Raw genomic sequence first — 21,858 nt, forward strand, 5'->3', positions numbered from 1 at the left:
GACCTTGCCTGGTTTAGGGAAAATAGAGGGGGTATTATTAATCCCAGAAATACCTCACAACATACTAAGTGCTATAAAACTAAGCAGAGAATCTGACATCAATATAGTTTTCTCAAAGGGGAAAGCAACTATAGAAAAGAACAAAACAAATGTAGGCACTGTGATGATAAAAGGGGGTCTACCCTATCTGATAACCAAAGAAAGATGGTTACATAACATTGATTCAAATATGGAAGATTGTATTGAAGCAGATGATGAAAATGTCAGTAACAGTGACAATGATGAATGTAAATTAACTCATGATAACAAAAATACACACAATGAGAAGAAACCAAAAATAGGTAAACCAATTCATGATGAGTGTGCTCATATCTTACATAGGAAGTTAGGACATGCTAGCTTTCCTGTAGTACAAAAAATGACTGAACACGCAGAAGGTGTAAAAATAAAAAATTGTGAAAATTATTTAGAATGCTCAGTATGTAAATCCACCAAACTAAAAACCAGTCCTAGACCAAAAAAATCTAACAGATCAACTAACAATATTTTTGATTTGGTACATATGGACTTAGTTGGTCCATTAACTCCATCAATTACCTATAGAAAACGTTACTTCCTAACAATAGTGGATGATTACAGTCGCTATGGTTTTGTTTACACATTAAAGCACAAGGATGAAACCTTTCAGAAATTTAAGGAATTCTACAAACGCATAGAAACACAACATAATATCAGAATAAAACAAATTATGACAGATAGGGGATGTGAATTCATGTCTAAAGAATTCTCCCAATGGTTAAAGGATAGAGGGATGCTACATTTCACGTCCAATCCATTTTCTGCCTTTCAAAATGGGATTGCAGAGAGAAAGAACTCCACACTACAAACCATGATTAGATGCACATTAGAGGATGCTGGTTTAGGCAAACAATTTTGGTCAGAAGCCTTACATTATTCAAATTACACTCAAAATAGAACATGGTCCAGTATTGTGAATAAGACACCATATGAGGTGATGTACAATAGAAAACCTAAATTAGCACACATGCACATATTTGGAGTTACTGCAGACGTGCACATACCTAAACAATTGAGGAGAAAGGGAGAAAACGTATCCAGGAGATTAAGATTCATGGGATACGAAACTGGAACCAAAGGGTACAGATTCATCGATAATAATAACAAATTTATAGTATCCAGAACAGCTGTGTTTCATGAGCAGGCCAATTGGTCTAAGTTGCACCTTAATGAAATTTTTCCTAATAAAAGCAAAGATAATATATCTTGCGAGGAAGGAACAACAGAAAATCAAAATATTAACAAAAGTAAGAACAAAACCAAAACTTGGACAAATAGTCAGCATAAAATAAAGACAGACACATTAACAAAAAAGGAAGCCAGATATTTGCATGACAACCATAGCAAACCTGAAAGAAATATTAGAAATAATAGAAACCAAATACCAAATAAATACAAAGATTATATTATGCATATGGATGGAGAACAAATAACACCTAATACATATGAGGAAGTATTGAAACTTCCCCGTGAAGAAAGAGAAAAATGGGAACTAGCTATGGAAAAAGAAATGAAAAGTTTACAAGGATTAAATGTATTCACACCTGCGATCGCACCTAAGGATAAAACAATTATAGGTACCAGGTGGATTTATAAAATTAAGAATTTAGAAGGAGGTAATACCTTATACAAGGCCAGACTAGTTGCACAAGGTTATGCACAAAAATATCCAGAAGACTATACTGACACATATTCACCCACAGTGAGAACAGAGAGTGTCAAAACAGCTCTTGTAGTAGCATCTGCACTCAATCTAGACGTGTTTCAATATGACATACAGACTGCATACTTACATGCAAAATTAGATAAGGAAATATATGTAAGAGCACCACACAGTCAATACACTAATAAGAACGAAATTTGGTTACTAAATAAGAGTCTGTACGGATTGAAGCAATCTGGCAAAAGATGGTACGATTGTTTGGTAAAAGTACTAAAGACCATGGATTTCAACGCCACCACTGCTGATAACTGTTTCTTTGTAAAAAAGAGTAATGATCATATTGAATTTGTATTAATTTATGTGGATGATATTTTATATATTGGAAAGCATAAAGAGAGCAGGGAAATCTTTGTAAATAAGTTAAACGAACACTTCTCATTGAAATCACTAGGTAGAGTGAATAAATACCTTGGTGTACAAATTAACAAAACAAAAAGGGGATTCAAACTTACTCAAAAAGATAAAATCATTGAACTCCTAAACAAATGTAACTTAAATAATGCCAAAACATGTGACACACCTATGCAAACTGATTTTCTTAGAAACAATGATGAATCTTCCCCTGAGTTTAAAGACAACACATTTTACAGATCAGTTATAGGTTCACTCCTTTATATATCTAATTGGACTAGGCCAGATATTGCATTACCTCTCAATTTATTGTCAAGATATGTTAGCAAACCAACCTTGTATCATTGGGAAGCTGTCAAAAGAATTTTAAGATATCTGAAAAGTACATTAGATTTTTGTTTAATATTGGAACCCAATAATGACAAAGAACCAAAAATTACTTGTTATGCTGATGCAGATTGGGCTGGTGATACATCATGCAGAAAGAGTACCTCTGGTTATGTTTTTCTATTGAACGATTGTCCAGTTTACTGGTATACTGGTAAACAAGAACTGGTAGCCACCTCTACCACAGAAGCAGAATATGTTTGCTTGTCTAAAGCTGCAAATAACCTTGTATGGTTCAATGATTTGATCACAGATGTTTGGAAGAAACCTACTTTACCATTTATTATGCATGAAGATAATAAAGCGGCCATTGAAATTTCTAGATCCGATGCAATTGGACAAAGGTCCAGGCATATTGATATAAAATTTAAGCACGTGAGACAACTATCTCAAGACGGATTCATCAAAGCAATACATTGTGATACTTCTGAACAATTAGCTGACATATTAACAAAACCCTTACCTTCTAAACAACACAAATATTTAACTTCTAAATTATATGTATTATATTGTCCTGAATCTGAATGTAACTGGTGTTGTATAACGAACCGGCATTTAGAGGGGGATTTGTCAGATGTAAATGCCTTATTCTCTAATGTGTAAATAATGTATATATGGAACATCAGGGGTTAACTTATTACTTGAGCTTTAATGTATTCATATTTTACCACTCCCATTCCTGGCTCCGCCCCTTGTATATAAAAGGAGCCATCCTCCCCATTTTCCTCGCTTCTATCTTGAATATTCAGCGAATATAGAATGCCTATTATGATTAAAGAGAATTATATTTAAACCTATAACTTCTATTATCTTTATTGAGTCTGATCCTGAAAATATTGCAACATAAATAAATAAATAAATAAATAAATAAAATAAAATAAATGTCTGGCACATGTGCCATAGGTTTGCCATCATGGCTTTAGATCTTGGTTAAAACACTCTGATTTACCACCAGCTTTTGCGGCTTACTTAAAATACAACCTAGCTTAGACTTACTCTTGCAGTTGTCATTACCATTACTTTCATTACCGCTATTTAGTGATAGTAAATATCTGTTGGTTAAAAACAATCCAAGCTGCATCTCTTAATTTACAAATGTTCTTTGAAAGAATCAAGTCTAAGTTGCTCTTTGAAAAATAAGTCTACAGAGGCACTGTGGGTTTCAGGAGAAGACTGTTCTATTGGGACAGATTCAAAAGTCTTGAAGCCCTTTGGAGCCAAATAGGATGGGTAGAATGCCTCTGATGGAGATGGCCCTATCCTGAACCTAAGTAATCCTCATAACTAATGCAACTTCTGTAATATTGGTGTAATTCTGCAATAGTGATTTTCACCTGCTACCATATAAGCCATTGCATTTGTATCACCTGAATAGTCTTCAAGAGCAAATTTAATCAGAGTAGGTTGCAACTGTTCATGTTTGAATTAACAAGAGAATAAATAAGATGAGAGTGTATTTTAGGAGGAGCCCTCTTATTCTACCCCCTTACTATATTCAACAGCACAATATCAGCAGTAGAATCCTTCAAGTTTTGGGGTTCTATAATCTCCCAGGATTTGAAATGGACACCCAACATTAGAACCATTTTTTAAAAAGCACAACAAAGAATGTTCTTCCTGGAGACTGCTCCAGGAGCTATTGATATAATTTTACAGAGAAATTATTAACTTTGTCATTTGTACTTTTATACTTGTCTGGTTTGATATAGCAACCAAACAGGATGGGTACAAACACAAACAGATAGTTAGGACTGCAGAAAAAACAATTGCAACCAGCCTGCCTTCCATAGAATACCTCTATATTGAATGGTCAGAATAACGTTATAGGGCATTGCATGCCAAAACAACTAGACACAGAGACAGCTTCTTCCCTTGTGCAATCACTCTGCTGAACATCTAATTCTCACAGTACTATCTAATGTCTATGTACATTTACCCATGTTATATGGCTGTAGCATTATTATCATCTTTTTTACTACCCCCTATTATTGGTATTATTATGATTATGATTACTCTGTTGCTTTGCATGTACACAGAGCTTCTGCACTTGAAGCACACTGCTTGTGTGTCTAATCACATTTGGCGAAATACAGTATTCTAATTCTAATGATTATCATTAAAATCTCCCACTCTAAAGACATCTGCAACTGGTGTACTAGCTTACGCTGGACAAAGACCCTCCATAGCTATATTTTCCACTTTGATTTAAAAGGATTCCCCAAGTTGTGGACCTGCTGCTCCAAGAGAATGCAGTGTTGTGAAGTAGGGATCACAAGACAATCTGCTAATTTCTGGATAAGTAAAGTATCCATTTTTGCCCTATTTCCCTATCTTACCTACATTAAACATTTTCAGAGAGGTCAAACAATGGAAAGAAAGCTCTACAGTAGATAAAGGAGACTATCTCTCCTGCCCCCACATTTGGAAATTTTTTTTTATGGAATTTGTGGTTTCAAAATCACAACTTTTATTTGCCATTAAAATACCCTGCTGAAGCAGAATACTGGAGAGCTCTCTTCATCAGCTCTTCCTTGATTTCAACTCTTGTTTCATCTTTAATTATAATGGTAGCCGTTTTGAAAGGAAACGTGTTGGAATTTGGTGCTCCTCCAGCCAGAGAAATTAATGATGGGGGAGACTGCTGCATCAATTCAGCTAGAGTAAAAGAACACACAAAAACAAAACTTAAATCATACCTGATATGATTAGTGCTACTAGTTTGAGTTGGAAAAATCCAGACTGTTATGAGATAGCAATAAAAAAACCCCAATGCTTTGTTGCCCCCTAGGTGTCATTTAAATTTTTGCCAAATCTGGTAGCCTGTGTGGACATTTTTTAAAATAGCTGCCTAGTTTTCAGCACTTTTTAATTTATGTATTCACTTATTTATCTAGAAAGCTGATAATATGCAAAGTACCATCTTCCATGACACATTTTCAGAAATAATGAACTTCTGCACTTTATATGAAACAAATTTTGGAATAAAAAACTCCAAGAAGACTCGCTCACATAATTGTTTCCTATGAAATTTCTGAGCATTGTTATCTCCCCCCCCCCCAAAAAAAATTTGTCTTCTTGGAAATAAGTGGCAAAGATACCATGGTACCCTTTCTTCTGAATGGGAAGCTCTCTTATGTCAGCTATTTTGTGGGGGGAAAATCACAACAATTTACAAATTCCAGAAGTGCCCACTTCCATATATCATGTCTTCTTAATAATCATATTTATGACAATCCCTAACTAGAACTTGGGGAAAGTCTGAAGAATTAATTGAAAAATATATACTTACTGAGGACTCTTATTGGAGATGCTTTTCTTGCTGCACTTACAGCAGTAATGAATCGTGAATAATTCATGCTTAATGCACCAAGTAGCAAAGTCAATCTTCAAAATAAACTGGATATAGCTAAAATCAAGACAAATAAAAATAAGCACACAAAATGTATGCTTTAAAATACTATTATCTGCAACAAGCATTTAAAGAAATCATACCGTAACATTCAAAAGAGAATGGGTTGCATCTATCTTTCATTACTTAAACTTTATTTGTTCAAAATATTTCCCTCAAAAAATATTCCTGTTAAGAGAAATAATTTTGGAAAAAATATTACCAAATATTCAATGTCAAGATACACAGCATAAAATAGTAAACATTCAATGTAAGATATACAATACGAAATATTAAAATTAATGATAATTTTCATGCTATTTTTCATAGAGTTGAAAGCCTCTTATTTACATTACCACCATTTTCTGTTCACTATTTGGGCTCTTCTTAAGGATACCTTAAGGACTGCTAAACAAAAGACATTGTCCAACTATTCTGATTTTTTAAAAAATTATCTGTTTAGTTAAAAATCTTCTGTTTTTTACCCATGCTTTCAAAACTGGACTTACATAATTCTGATAAGAAATTGTAAAAAAGACAAAATTATAAATATAATGTAGAAACATATAGATTACAAAATGTGTTACAACATAATCAGAATGGATATATAAAACATATATGAGAAGGAATATTAGGGACATTAATTTTAACAAGGAATAAAGTCAGGGTTTGTCCTAGCTTCTTTGTTCTAATTCTTTGTCCCTTGTGCCATTCAGAAGTAAGTGTTGTTCACCCCCAATACATTATCCCTGACATAAACAAACAAAAGCACAAATGCACATACATTTCTTGTGAGTATTAAAAGGCGGGAAAGGTACATAGACATGGAATATCACTTCATACTAAATTTGTAGATTTAGAAGTTACCAACAATTGTATGGCCCCTTTTTCAACATCTTTCTTTGCATTTAAAATGGTTTCATACTGATGTGGGATAGGAGATACTATTCATTGTTTGATTTGTTTAAGACTTATTAAACAATAATGCAACAGGGGGCAATGTTTTTTTCTCTCTTTCATGATTCAAGAAAAAAATGCAGATAAAACACAAAATTAACTGGGACTGTCTTCGGATTGAGAACTTTAGATAGTGGAGATATATTCCAAAAACAGAAATATTGCTATGTTTCATTTGAAAATCTTTGTTCCAGCTAGATGAACATGACACCTGCACACAGGTTAAGTCCTTGAGTTACAAATGTAATGGAGCCTGCCCATTCCATTTATAACCTGAGGATTCATGGGACTGAATGTCGCACCTTGAATGCAATCACTCCCTGCTTTCGCCCACACATTTGCTAATCGAATGCAAGGCTTGTTCAGTGCACGAGGTATCTTGGGGTGGGGAAGGCCATGGGGGTCCTAGTGATGGAACAGGCTACCTGCTTCAGACCACCCAAGGCCTCCCCCAACCCATTGAAATACCTCATGCTCTGCACAATTGCTTCTCCCTCCCCAACCTGCCACTCCAGGTCACTTCCCTTGTGAAGATCTGTCTCCTTCCCAGCGTCTCTGTTTCTTTGCCTGCTCCTGGTGAGAGCAGAGGGAGAGCAGGATGAGTGTGCCCTGCTCGGCTTCTCTGATCACCGAGCCTACCTCCCACTTCTGGAATGGTGGGCAGCCTCAGTGAGTCTCCTCCAAAGGTTTCCAGGCTCTGTGTGGAAAAGCATTTGCACGAAGTGAGGCTTTGGGGCAATGAACTCTCATTGATCCAAGCCCCTCATTAGTATGCAACCACTTTTCTCACAGAGACTGGAATCTTCTGGGTGCCCTGATCCCGTGGGACATCAGGCATCCATTCTCTGCAAAAGCGGATGGGTGCCTGAACTTGCGCAAGATCATGCACCCCAGAAATTTCCAGTCTTTGGGCGAAAAATGTTTGAGCGACCCTGGGGGGGTGGGATTGGAAACGGAAAGAAAAGCTCCATTTTCAAGTGCCCCATTTCATGCAGATGAAGTTTGCAGTCTCTGTCAGGGTGACAAGTGTTTGAGTGGCCCTGGCAGGTTGGAAACGGAGTGAATTGCTCTGTTTCCAACTGCCCTAGGGTCGCTCAAACACTTGTTGCCCTGACAGAGACTGCAAACTTTGTCTGCATGGAAATGGGGCACTTGAAAACAGAGCTTCTCTTCAGCAGAGGCTTGAGGAAAGGCCTTTCCTGGCGAACATGATGCTCCAGAGTTACGTGCTCTGGAGGCTCTGTTCTTGGCAGTAAAGGCTTTTTGCAAAGATGGCAAAAGGCTTTGCAAATGAAGGGAAAGCTTCGATATTTCAGGCCTTCCCTCCATTTGCAAAGTCTTTTCCTGCAGCTCTCATCCAGGCCTCCATTTGCAGAGAACAGAGGCCTAAAGTACTGTGAGATCATGCGAGATCAATAGTGTGAGTTCTCGCACTACTGATCTAGCGTGATCTTGCGGTACTTTAGGCCTCTATTCTCTGCGTACACACTGAAGGGCAAGAAACCGAAGGCTCTCGAGATCTTTGCAAAGTGAGTATCCACAGGCCTAGTGCCTATGGAGAGCCAGCACGGGGGGAGGGAGGGGGGAATAGGCAAAGTGAATGTTGCAGAGCCTCTGCAATCATTTGTAAGAGCGATCAACTGCTGTGGTGTTGCAACATTTGTAGTTTGTGGGACTTGTTTGTAAACGCTAGGGGGCGCTTATTGTGTAACTTTGAACATTCGCTAAGAGAACGCTGATAACCTGGGGATTACCTTATTATCTGGGGTTTTTATTTACACCTTATTTCAAGGCTTCATTTTCCAAAACAAAATTTATTTAAGTGCTACTTAAACAGTTCTCCAAAACATTTATGTATGTGGGATAAGGATGCAAAGGTGATAGTGCCCATTGTATTTATCATGATGCAATTATGTGCACCTTCATTGCATGTGTGGTAGACATACGCAAGATAAATTTACTATACCATGCAGCTTTTGGGATTTTGCTAAAGCTGTTAAAACAATAAGTGCATCTGGTTCTTGAAAACGTTGTAGGCAAATAGAAAATAAAAATAACTTACATATGACTCTGTGTTCACCCTTTCCATTTTCTGTTTTTGCTATGAATTCTTGAACAGAAGCACTAACTAGTTACTGTCCAATCGTGTTCAGCTTGGAATTCTAAGGCTGACTTTTCTTTCTGGTAAGTAAAGGAGTTGTAATCTAACACAGGGGTCTCCAACCCCCAATCCATAGACAGGCACCAGTCTGTGGCATGCGAGCAACCAGGCTGCACAAACAAGCAAAGCCGTATCCCCCAGATGCAGGCAGCATGCAAAACCAGGCCCTCTCTGCTCTGCAGAAAAACCTTTCTCCATGGAATCGGTCCCTGGTGTCCAAAAGTTTGGGGGCCACTGGTCTAACACATTGGGAGGACTCTAAGTTGAAAAAAATGTTTTTCAAGGGATTATACGTTACATATCTTTACATAAAAATGGGAATGGAAATAGAAATGGAAATAGATTTTAGGAGAAGCCCTCCTACACTACCACCAATCACAATACTAGACAACATAGTAGCAACAGTAGAGACCTTCAAGTTTCTAGGTTCTATAATATCTCAAGACTTAAAATGGACATCTAACATCAAATACGTCATCAAAAAAGCACACAAAGAATGTTCTTCCTGAGCCAACTCAAGAAGCTCAGGTTGCCCAAGGAACTGCTGATTCAGTTCTACAGAGTAATTATTAAGTCTGTCATCTGCACCTCTATAACTGTCTGGTTTGGCACTGCAACCAATCAAGACAAACAAAAATCTTCAACGGATAATTAGAACTGCAGAAAATGGGCATTGGTCTTACCTTAAATGCCAGATTTCTTGAGTAGGGGTGACATTGTCCAGATGAGGGTTGTATCAGTCGGATCTGATGCTGGCTGAGTCATAATTTTTGACCACTCCCCTTGCTCCTCCCCTTTCAGGCTCAGTTTTGACGAAGGAAGGCCACAAGAAGGATCTCCAACAGGAACCATCATTGTCAGGAATAAAAATTCGGTCCAACGGGACAACTGGAAAAAAACCTCTTAAACAAGAACAATAAACTGAACAGGCACTGAGACAGAGGGAGGGGCTGGACAATGTTACCCCTACTCAAGAAATCTGGCATTTAAGGTAAGACCAATGCCCAATTTCCTTGATGAGGGTGTGACATTGTCCAGATGAGGGACATACCAAAGTTTTGTCAGTCTCAAGGGCGGGATGTCGAAGGGCCTGGGGAGACCCCTGCATGATGCACCTGCTGCAAAATCCTCCTGCCAAATGACGCTTCGGCCGAAGCAAAAACATCTATTTTGTAGTGGCATATGAATGACGAAGGGGTAGACCAGGTGGCCGCCCTACAGACCTCCTCAAGGGAGGCCTGGGTCGCCCAAGCTGCTGAAGTAGCAGCACTCCAAGTGGAGTGGGCAGTAATGCGACTGGGAACAGGGATCGCCTGGGCCTGATATGCCGAGTCGATGCAGGCCCTGATCCAGCGACCAATCGTAGCAGAAGAGACCTTGTGTCCCTGAGAACTTGGTAAGAATGAAACAAATAAGGCCTCTGATTTTCTGAAGGGGGCAGTCCTTTTGATATAAATTTTGAGAGCCCTCCGCACATCTAAGGCATGCCACCTTCGCTCCAAGGTATGAGAAGGTTGTGGACAGAAACTGGGGAGAATAACCTCCTGAGCCCTGTGAAAGAAAGAATTAACTTTAGGAATAAATGAGGGGTCTAATCTCAAAATAACTGTGTCCGGTCGGAAGACACAGAGATCCTCCCTAACTGAGAGGGCTGCCAGCTCCGAAATATGACGGGCTGAAGTTATGGCTATGAGGAAGGCTACCTTAAGTGTGAGGAAACGAAGGTGGACTGTGCGGAGGGGCTCGAAGGGAGCTTCTGTTAATGCATTAAGGACCTTGGGCAAATCCCAAGTAGGATATCTATGAATTGAGGAGGGCTGTAAGAGCCTAGCTCCTCGCAGGAACTTTTTTATCACAGGGTGTTGAGTGAATGGTTGACCAGTTGGACTGGACAAGGCCGTAGACAGAGCCGCCACATGTCTCCGAAGGGTGCTATGAGCCAGGCCACGGTCAAACCCATCTCGGGGGAACTCCAGGACCTGGGAAGGTGAGGCTGCAACAGGATCAATCTGGCGGGATCGACACCACCTATAAAAGGCGAGCCAGGTGATATTGTAGAGTCAGACTGTGGATCTAGGTCTGCAGGCTTGAACAATGTGAATCACCCTATCCGAGTAATTGTCCCGCCTTAACCGGGCCCCTTCAAGTGCCATGCAGTCAGTTGGAGCCACTGAGGATCCGGATGAAGAAGGGTTCCCTGACGCAGCACAATCTTGTCTGGTGGAATCCTCCACGGGTGAGATGTGGAGAGACTGACTAAGTCTGCGAACCACGGACGGCGTGGCCAGTGTGGGGCCACAAGGATAACTTCTGCCCCCTCGGTGATGATCTCCCGAATTAGAGCCGGAATCAGGGGCAGTGGCGGGAAGGCGTAGTGGAGCCCCGGTGGCCAGGTGAGACGAAGAGCGTTGATCCCTTCCGCCCCAGGCGTCGGGAACCTCGAGAAGAAGCGAGGGAGTTGGGTGTTCAAGTTCGTGGCGAAGAGATCTATGGCTGGAATGCCGAACCGGTTGCACATCTGATGGAATATGTCGGGATGGATCTGCCAATCGCTGTTGTCCACCTCGTTCCTGCTGAGGAAATCTGCTTGTGTGTTCTCCGTCCCCGCTATGTGGTCCGCTCTGATGGAGAGGAGATGTTGTTCTGCCCACCTGCCTAGGCGAAATGATTCCTCCATGAGACGCTTCGAGTGGGTACCCCCGACGGTTGACATGTGACTTCGCCGCCATATTGTCTGTCAAAATCAGAACGTGGCGGTTCATCACAAACTGTTGAAATTGCATGAGAGCGAGACAGATGGCCTTCAGCTCCAGCCAGTTGATAGGGTTGGTGAGGTCAGAGGCAGACCAGCGGCCCTGAGCCAATTGCGATGCGAGATGAGCCCCCCATCCATGGAGGCTGGCGTCTGTAGTGAGTACAAGTCGGTCGTGATTCATGAAGAGACACCCTTTGTCTATTGAAGGCGATCTCCACCAATGTAGCGATCACCTGACTGAGAGTGGAACTTTGACTGTCAACATGGTGTGGGCCTGGCGTTTCCGTTGGAATGGAAGCAGGAACCACTGCAAGTGGCGGGCATGAAGGTGCGCCCATGGAACAATCTGAACGCACGAAACCATCTTGCCCAGGAGCTTGGATAGAGCGGCCAATGGAACTGATGGGCTTTTGTGAATATGAGTTACTAGGTCCCTGATGTCGGACCGCCGTTCCAAGGTTAGGTAAACGGTCCCTTGACTTGCGTCTATGATGGCGCCAAGATGGGTGATCCTGGTGACTGGCACTAACTGAATCTTTTCGTAGTTGACCAGGAACCCATGATCGTTCAAGGTTCGGATCGTGAGGTCCAAGTCATGCGAGGCTTGTTCCTGAGAATGAGCCTGAATTAGAATATCGTCCAGGTAAGCCTGGATCCTTACCGGTTTTTGCCTCAGGTGAGCTGCCACGACTGCCAGGACCTTTGTGAATACTCTTGGTGCAGATGCCAGCCCGAAGGGAAGAGCCCGGTATTGGAAATGCTTTCCTGCATAGCTGAATCGGAGATATTGTCGATGATTTGGCAGGATGGGAATGTGAAGGTAAGCCTCCATGAGGTCTATGGAAACTAGAAAATCGTTGGGATGAATCCCTTGAAGAATAGAAGTTAGTGAACACATTTTGAATCTGTGATACACTATGTGTGAGTTGAGATTTTTTAAGTCCAGAATGGCTCTCCACCCCCCCGACCACTTTGCGACTATGAACAGGATGGAGTAATACCCTCGTTTCCATTGATCGTGGGGGACCTCCTCTATGGCGTGTATCTGCAGGAGGTGCTGAACAGCCTGGTTCATTAAGTGACATCTGGCTTCGCTTTTGGAAGGTGGACATTGAAGAAAGCGGGTTGGAGGCTTGGAGAGGAATTCCAGGGGGAGCCCGAATTTCACTACTGAAAGGACCCAGAGGTCTGAAGTTGACCTTTCCCACTGTCCGCAAAGAAGGACAGACGACCCCCTACTGGAGGATTTGGCGGTGAGTCACTTACGACTGCGGGACTGGCGGTAGCCAGAGCCCCGAAAGGATCGCTTGGGCTGGAATTGCCTGTTCCTGTCCCGAAAGTATTGACGGTCCAAAGACCTATAGGATCCCTGAAGATATTCCTGCCTGGAGAGACTCCCTTGGGAGTAGGGACGAAGGGAAGGTCTCCTGTAAAAGGGCGAGGACCTTCTTTCAGCCCGTTTGAATGATGAAGGCAAAACCTTTCGCTTGTCTCGGGTTTCTACAAGAAGAGGGTCAAGTGATTCGCCAAATAATTTTTCTGCAGAATATGGAGCTGCAGCTAAGCGCCATTTGGCCTTAAGGTCAGCAGGCCACTGGCGAAGCCAGAGCATTCTGTGGGCTGAAACTGTAGAGGCTAGAGCTCTGGATGCAAATTTGGCTGAATTTAAGGTTGCATCAGCTGAAAATTGAGTGGCAGCAATGATTTTATTAATATCCTGATGGAGGCGAACCTCACTGGGGGGTACTCTAGCCTGTAGTTGTTGAAGCCAAAGGATGGTTGTTTTATTAAAGAATGAGGCTGATGAAGCTGATTGAATTGCCCATGCTGAAGCCTGATGGTTCTTTTTAAAAAGAAATTCCAATTTTTTGTCTTCTGGTCTCAGCCCTTCAGAGGTATCCCCTGCCCCATATGAAGAAGAAGAGGAGAGGGCTGCTACAGGGCTGTCCGCTGGGGGAACTTGTAAGAGCTTAGCAAACTGTGGAGCAACAGCATAATATTTCTTATCTGAACCATGTGCAGATGCCATGGTTGCAGGTCCAGCCCACTGTTTTTTAAAGCCCACATCTATGAACAGCTGTGGAGTTGGTACATAACAGAGATCGGGGGGGGGGCTCAGAAAAAGGCCCCTGTGATCCACTCTGCTGGGCCTCCTGAATTTCTTTAAAGTATTCATCTTCCTTTAAGGCGGCTGTTAAGCGAGCCTTGTGCAATAAGGATTTGAATTTATTAGGGGGAAATAAACCTGTAAAGGCAGGTTGATCTTGAATTATGCCCTCATCATCTGATAGGTCAGAATGTCTCTCTTCCTCAAACACAAGGGCTTCACTAACTCTGGATGCTGCAGGAGAATGAGAACCAGTAAGGCTGACTGCAGGGGAAATTCTAATATGGGCAGAACACTCAGAAATAACAGAGCCAGAGTGGTGACCATGAATGTTAGCTGCCATTCGAGCAGCAACAGCCTGATCAATCAGAATCCTCAATCCTTCAGGAGTTAACACAGGCATAGGGGAATCCCTTGTAGAAGCAACGGCTGCCACATGCCCACCAAATTAAGGAGTTGCAGGAGATAATAATTGGTCTGCAAAAGGGTCTTGTAAGGTGGATTGTTCTTGCTGAAGAACATTACCCTCTCCCTCTGATGACCAAGCCTGGTTAACAGTTGAAATGGGAGGAGGGGGGGTAGATGGGGGAGGAGAAGCTTCCTCACCAGGCACAGTTGCAGGAACCTCGCTAATTTGCTCCTCAGAGGATTTATGCATCTTTGCTAAATCCTTTTCCCCTGTTTTGGAAGAATACTTGCGTTTGGAAGTTGATTTCTTCCCAGTGTGCTTAGTATTTCCCTCCCCTTGGGAAGAACGATCCGCCATCTTCAGTATACTCACTGCGACCAAGATGTCGACTGGAGAAGATTTAGTTTCACTTTCGCCACGTGGTTGAGAAAAAACAAGATGGCGACGACTCTGGCGTTAAACGCGATGGCTGCCAGGTCACACTGAGCAGGATCAACTCTACTCCAGAGGCAGCTGTCTAGGAAATCTAGAAACAGACCTCCACAGCACCCCTACAGCCACGCTAAAAAAAAAACGCTGGCTGGAATGCCACAAGGAGAGGCAAGGATAAACTTGCCCCTCTTCCCAAACTCCGTTGGTGGTAAAAGGGAGAGAAATCAAAGATTCAAACTTCCCCAGGCTCATTGGTGGCAAAGCGGCAAAAAAAACCTCTTCAAAGGTGCCGCGGCGCTTCAATAACCGCCTTACAGCTGACCGGCGGTTTTGGGATAGCTGCGGCATGGGCGGTGGCCGAATTTAGGGATCCTGATTTGGAAGTCAGGAAATCGCTCTTTCCGTTGGTGGCAATGTGGTCTGAGCCCAGTTGAGACAATCGTTGGTGGGATACAGCAGAAAAAACCCCACCAACACAAATAGGGAAAGGAAAAAAAGTTCCCTTTTAAAATGGGGCTTTCAAAATGGCCACTGCCAGGAGCGAAGCAAAACCTGGAAAACCAGATCGCTTCAACAAACAGGACCGGCAGGCTACAAAAGGGGGAGAAAAAGAGAAAAAAATATATATATAGCCTGGTAGACCGGTACCTTAGAAAAATTTAAAGGGGAAGTAACAAATTTAAAAAATAATTAGAAATTAAGTGGTAAAATCAAAAAGAAAAGAAAAACTTACAATATTATGATATTGAACAGACCTGGGCTGTAGAGCCAGATCTGCAGGAGATGTTTCTCTCAGGCAGACTGAGTCTAAACTGAGCCTGAAAGGGGAGGAGCAAGGGGAGTGGTCAAAAATTATGACTCAGCCAGCATCAGATCTGACTGATACAACCCTCATCTGGACAATGTCACACCCTCATCAAAGAAATAACAATTGTTACCAGTCTGCTTTCCACTGAGGACCTATATACTGCACAAGTATATAGGTCCTCAGAAAGGGTGTTGAGGAGGGCTGTGAGAAAGGGGGCTGAGAAAATATTTACAGACCCCTCGAATCCTGGACATCAACAGTTTCAACTTCTACCCTCAAAACAATGGTATAGGGCACTGCACATCAGAACAACTAGACACAAGGACAGTTTTTCCCCCCATGTCATCAGTCTGCTAAACAACTAATTCCCACAACACTGTCAAACTATCTAGAAAGGCAGTTTTACCATCATTATTCTCATCTTTCCTATTACCTATCACCTTATTTTATGACTATAACTTGTTGCTTGCATCTTGCATCCGTGGTATGATTTGTTGATTGCTTATTTAGTATCCATGACTATCACTAAGTGTTGTATCTAATGTTTTATGATGTATTTTTACAATGACTATGATAATGATCTTATCACTATTGTTGTATGTACACTGAGAGTTTATGCACAGAGACAAATTCCTTGTGTGTCTAATCACATTTGGCCAATAAAGAATTCCATTCTATATATAAAATGTATTTTTCCAATAAGCAACCACCCCTCCCCTCTTATATTAACAACTACAATAAATGATGTGCAAGCCCACTGATAAGACTAGATATTTTTACTACACACTTCTCAGCTATTATGTATGAGGAACAAAATTTTAATTTTAATTATTTTTTCTTCTTCCTATTACAATTTGTCTAGAAATATATTTGAGAGCACCACTATTCTGGAAAAAATCAGATGCATAACTCATAAGAGATACCTTCAACTAGAACTAACCACATGTTGTTAGGGTTTCTTCTTCCTATTGTTTAGGTTGAGAGTGACTGGCCTGAAGTCACCCAGTAGACTTTCATGCTTCAGGTGACTACTCATCTATGGTTTCTAAACTGGTACCTTAGCCACCAGACCAAACTGGCTCCCTAGCCACAAATTACAACGGTTGGGTTTGTATAAAGATATTAGGCAACATTAGGGCAATTATACCTCATGTGGATTTTGTTTGGTTATTTATTCCAGGCATCTGTATCTACCATATCTGCTCTGAAACTTCCGGATGAGTACTATAAAGTGAAAAGAATATTTTCTGTATCTCTATGCTGCCATCTAGTGGTTGTTCAATTTTTTTAAATACAGTAATCCATATAAGGTAGCCCATGCAACACTGAGGAAGAATTCTCTCTTATACGTACCCTACATGGTTGTTTTCTTGAACAGACGCGGAACGTTTCTCTTCAATCACTTTCCACTTCGCACTCTCTCATTCTCTCCCCAGCCACCCAGGAATAGGAAGCTTATTCTAGAAAACGAGAGGAACTATTGGGGTACCGTTCGTGGGCAGAAAGCATAGCTTTAGGTTTCCCTACCTGTGGCTCCAACACCGCAATTTGGGACGCTGCTGGTCTGGAAACGGGAACAGGCAGGACGAAGAAAATTAAGCAAAGCCACACTCCTCTACTCCGCCCACCGCATTTCCTTCAAAGAAGAGAACACAAAAAACCATGAGCCAGGCGAACGAATGGAAAAGCCTCCGTGAAACACTGGACAAGGCCGGCCCAAGAAAGACATAGGAAGGGAACACATATCGAGGGTGCCGGTCAGCTTTCAAGCGTTATGGCCGTCCGGCAGCCAAAGGTGAGCTCTAAGGAAGCACGGCGACTGCGGGGCCTGCGCTTTGTTGTTGTTGCTGCTGCTGCTGCTCAGAACGAGCCACTGAAACTACCCGAACCTTCCCACCGCTGATTGCCAGCCAATTCTCAGATTCGGGACTACAGAAAGGCTTCTCCGTTCAGTTTTTATGGCTCCGCTGCCTTCCCAGGCCTCCCGGAAGTCAGGAATCCGTTTTAGGCTTGCAGAACAGCTGGCCTTGCCTCGCTGAAGTGCTTGGCTTGTTCTGGGCAAGTGCGCTGATGTTTGTAAGCGTGCGCGCGCGTGTCTTCGTGTGTGTGTGTGTGTGTGTGTGTGTGTGTGTGTGTGTGTGTGTGCTTCACTAAAAAATGGTCAAAACGGATTCAACAGTTAAAAGAAAGCAAACATCAAGAGTAATGTAATATTAGTGGCTGGATTTCAGTCCAAGGTGTGTGGTAATTAATTTAAGGTAAGCTTTTCCTGGACAGTTTTAAACTCACAAGGAGAGCACAGCTCTGGAACATGCAAACCAATACTAAAGCAGTGGTGAAATGTAAAATTTGTCGTTCTGTACACCTGGCTTGGTGGTGGTGGGGGTAATGTAAGGGTGGGCACGGCCAACTTTTTTTTTTTTTTTTACTTTTAAAAACATTTTTTCTACAACCTCTGGTGGAAGAGGTTGTAGAAAAATGCTTTTAAAAACCTTTGACAATCCTAGCTGAGTTGCCTGATGGGCAGAGGCTTTTTTTTTCTTTTAAAAACATTTTTTCTTCAACCTCTTTGGCTGAAGAGGTTGTAAAAAAAAAGCTTTTAAAAGCCTCTGACGAATTGGTAGCATCCCAGGGGGCAATTGAAGGCTGTTTTTCAGTTATCTCCCTTTTTGATACTTACTTGATAATTCACTTCCCTCAAATCCAGCTTGGTGAATATCTTTCCTTTGGATAAGTATACTAGCATGTCCTTCGTGAGGGAGAGGGGGTACATATTCTGGATGCACACTCCATTAATTTCACAGAAACCCATGCAGTCTTATGGACCCATCTTTCTTCTTGAAAAATACAGGGGCTGCCACCCAGGATTTTGCTGGCTGGATAAATCCTCTAGCTAGGTTCTTGTTTACAAAATTCCTCAGCTGCTCCATCTCCCTGGGCTCATCACATACATCTTGCGGTTAGGCAATTTTACCCCTGCTAATATCTTGATTGCACAGCCTGTGGGACAATGGGGAGGGAGCACGTTAGACTCCTTACTGAAAACTTCTGCAAGATCCTTTGACATCTATGGCAAGCTATCTGATAAATAAAAATCTACTAAAAAGTTAGTATTGATGACCCTCCCGATAACTAATGAAAAATGTAAATACATAGGCCAATAATTGAAGGATAACTGTCCTGTGAAATATATATAATGAAGATTAAAACTGGCTCTTTAGTTGTTTTTGTAGTATTTGTCCTATGTGGTTGCAGGCTCCTAGTTCTTGTTGAGAATTTACAATGTATGATGCCAAGGGTTTTATTTATCAGTTGGCTTTTCACAGAATCTGTTGGTATTTGGGGTTCTGAAGGAGTGGCTGGCCCAAGATTTCTCAGCTGACTTGTGACCAGAGGATGACTAGAACCCGTGTCTCTCTTCCTTCTGCAGCATTTTAACTACTACATCATGCTGTCTTTCTGCAGGACATTTCATCAAACCCATTACTTTATCTAGTCCCATTACTTTATCTAATGGGGCCTTACTTTATCTAGTCCCATTGCTTTCAATGAGTCTATACAGGGCAATATTAAATATAGCCACAGATGTTTAAATGTTATGCATTTAACATTAGTGGCGATAAAAGCGGCAAAGTTTAATTACTTTTCCGCTCTTATTGCGTAATCAGAGAATCGTCCGGCCGCCCTGTTCAGGGTGACCCGCTCCCTGCTTCAACCGGGAGTGTGGGAGAACCCCCTGGAAGGCAGGGCTGAGGATTTCAGACAATATCTGTATGACAAAATCGCTCAGATCCGGGGGGATTTGGACTCTGACTGGGTAGATTCAGGCAGGGTGGCGAGGAATAGTCTTGAGAATGTTATCTGGGAAGAGTTTGACTCTGTGACCCCTGATGATGTGGACAGGATTTTGGGGAGACTTAGTGTGGCCACATGTTTACTGGATCCGTGTCCCTCCTGGTTAGTATTGGCTTCCCGGGAGGTTACACGAGGCTGGCTCCAGGGAATTATTAACGCTTCGTTGAGTGAGGGTTACTTCCCCACAGCCTTGAAAGAGGCGGTGGTGAGGCCTCTCCTCAAGAAGCCCTTCCTGGACCCAGCAGTATTGGCCAACTACTGTCCTGTCTCCAACCTTCGCTTCGTGGCGAAGGTTGTTGAGAGTGTGGTCGTGCGACAGTTTCCACAATTCCTGGAGGAAACGTCTTATCTAGATTCGTTCCAGTCGGGTTTCAGGCCTGGGCACAGCACGGAAACGGCATTGGTCGCGTTGGTAGATGATCTCTGGAGGGCTCGGAACAGGGGTTGCTCCTCTGTTCTAGCCCTGTTAGACCTCTCAGCGGCTTTTGATACCATCGACCATGGTATCATGCTGCACCGGTTGGAAGAGTTGGGGATGGGGGGCACCGTGTTACGGTGGTTCTCCTCCTTTCTCTCTGACCAGTCGCAGTTTGTGTTGGCAGGGGGCCAGAGGTCGACCTCGAGGCCTCTCATCTGTGGAATGCCTCAGGGGTCGGTCCTCTTGCCCCTTTTGTTCAACATTTATGTGAAGCCGCTGGGTGAGATCATCCGTGGCTTTGGGGTGAAGTACCACCAGTACACTGATGACACCCAGCTGTACATCTCCACCCCAGGCCACCCCAACAATGCCCTTGAACTGATGTCTCAGTGCCTGGAGGCTGTGCGGATCTGGATGGGGAGGAACAGGCTCAAGGTCAACCCTTCCAAGACTGAGTGGCTGTGGTTCCCGGCATCCCAATATAGTCAGCTGACTCCATCGCTGACTATTGGGGGCGAGTCTTTGGCCCCCTCGGAAAGGGCGCACAATCTGGGAGTCCTCCTGGATACGCAGCTGTCCTTGGAGGAACATCTGATGGCTGTAGCCAGGGGGACCTTTTGTCAGGTTCGCCTGATTCGCCAGTTGCGACCCTTTCTTGATCGGGATTCCATGTGCACAGTCACTCATGCCCTCGTCACCTCTCACCTGGACTACTGCAACGCTCTCTACATGGGGCTCCCCTTGAAGAGCACCCGGAGGCTCCAACTGGTCCAGAATGCAGCCGCATGGGTAATTACGAGAGCTGCATGGCGCTCCTACATAACACCGCTCCTGCGCGAGCTGCACCGGCTCCCAGTGGTCTTCCGGGTGCGCTTCAAGGTGTTGGTTACCACCTTAAAGCACTCCATGGCATAGGACCTAGTTATCTTCGAGACCGCCTGCTGCTACCGACAACCTCCCATCGACCCGTGCGCTCCCATAGAGAGGGCCTCATCGGGGTGCCATCAGCCAAACAATGTAGGCTGGTGACCCCCAGAGGGAGGGCCTTCTCTGTGGGGGCACCTACCCTATGGAACCAGCTGCCCCCTGAGATAAGGAGAATCCAAGACCTCGGTGCCTTCTGCCGTGCCCTTAAAACTTTCTTTTTTCATCAAGCCGGGCTGGCTTAATATTATTATCTCATATTATTAACTCATTATCACACACACACACCAGCTTCCTCTACCAATTAAACCTCCTCTGTTTTCTTAATCTGGCCTGTTCAATTTAGCAATGTAGGCACTTAACTGATTCACTCTCTTCCCCTCTATATGTATTACAGGAGAGAGTACAATGCAGCCTCTTAAGTTTGTAATTTAGGTTTTCTTGTCACCATGTTCTTTCCAAACTGAAGATAAAATTTTATTTTCCTTTAGCAACCATCTCAGAAATGCTCTTTTCTAAGTCTTTTTTCATGCATTGTTTTCAGGTGATAAAGCAATTCATTATCCACCACCTTTATGTTTAAAGCTATGAGATTCCTGCTATTTTACTAGAAATATATTTTATTATATTCATATCTGTTTTGATTTAAGCTAGCCCATATCTCTAAAAGACCTTATTTTATTGCTACATAATAATTATTTAGTGTATACATAACTATACACAACTGTAGCTGAAGGACCTTCCTTATCAGTAGTGGGTTCCACTTACCTTCGCTACCGGTTCGGAATTGTGAGGGCGCAGTATTTCTGTGCATGTGCAGAGCATCCATGATGACATCCAGGTGGGTAGGTGGAGCCCCGTCACCACCACTACCGGTTCTCCTGAACCGGGGCGAACCGGTAGAAACCCACCACTGTTCCTTATGTTTCTAATGTGCATTAACACTATTCTTATATTAATGGCTTTTCTTGAATGTGCACAGTGAGGACAAGATTGAACACAGCTGCAGAATATAATGCATGCTGGCTGAAACAGTTCTTTGTTACAGTGACTATTATATAACTATCGGGTGATCAATTACTTTTTTTTTTCAGTGGAGATGAAA

General features: G+C 42.6%; 1 protein-coding gene across 4 annotated transcripts in view; it reads right to left on the reverse strand.

Moving 5' to 3' along the window:
* The window catches only part of AADAT (aminoadipate aminotransferase), a 59,563-nt gene extending 41,972 nt beyond the window's left edge, over nucleotides 1–17,591 (reverse strand). Inside the window, exons 1-4 of one of the 4 annotated variants that reach the window (XM_070948405.1) lie at nucleotides 17,446–17,591; nucleotides 17,084–17,192; nucleotides 5,829–5,945; nucleotides 5,026–5,194 (exon numbers count right to left, since the gene is read on the reverse strand). In XM_070948405.1, the coding sequence (XP_070804506.1) occupies nucleotides 5,026–5,194; nucleotides 5,829–5,895 (236 nt within the window). In that variant the 5' untranslated portion in view covers nucleotides 5,896–5,945; nucleotides 17,084–17,192; nucleotides 17,446–17,591. Of the gene's footprint in view, nucleotides 1–5,025; nucleotides 5,195–5,828; nucleotides 5,946–8,946; nucleotides 8,984–17,083 lie in introns of those variants that run through there. The other 3 variants (XM_070948406.1, XM_070948404.1, XM_070948407.1) reach the window with 3 other exon arrangements.
* Nucleotides 17,592–21,858: the final 4,267 nt, after the last annotated feature.

This window comes from Pituophis catenifer, unplaced genomic scaffold, assembly GCF_029215685.1.
Source record: "Pituophis catenifer annectens isolate HBS135680 unplaced genomic scaffold, rPitCat1.0.hap2 SCAF_8, whole genome shotgun sequence".
Taxonomy (NCBI): Eukaryota; Metazoa; Chordata; class Lepidosauria; order Squamata; family Colubridae; genus Pituophis; species Pituophis catenifer.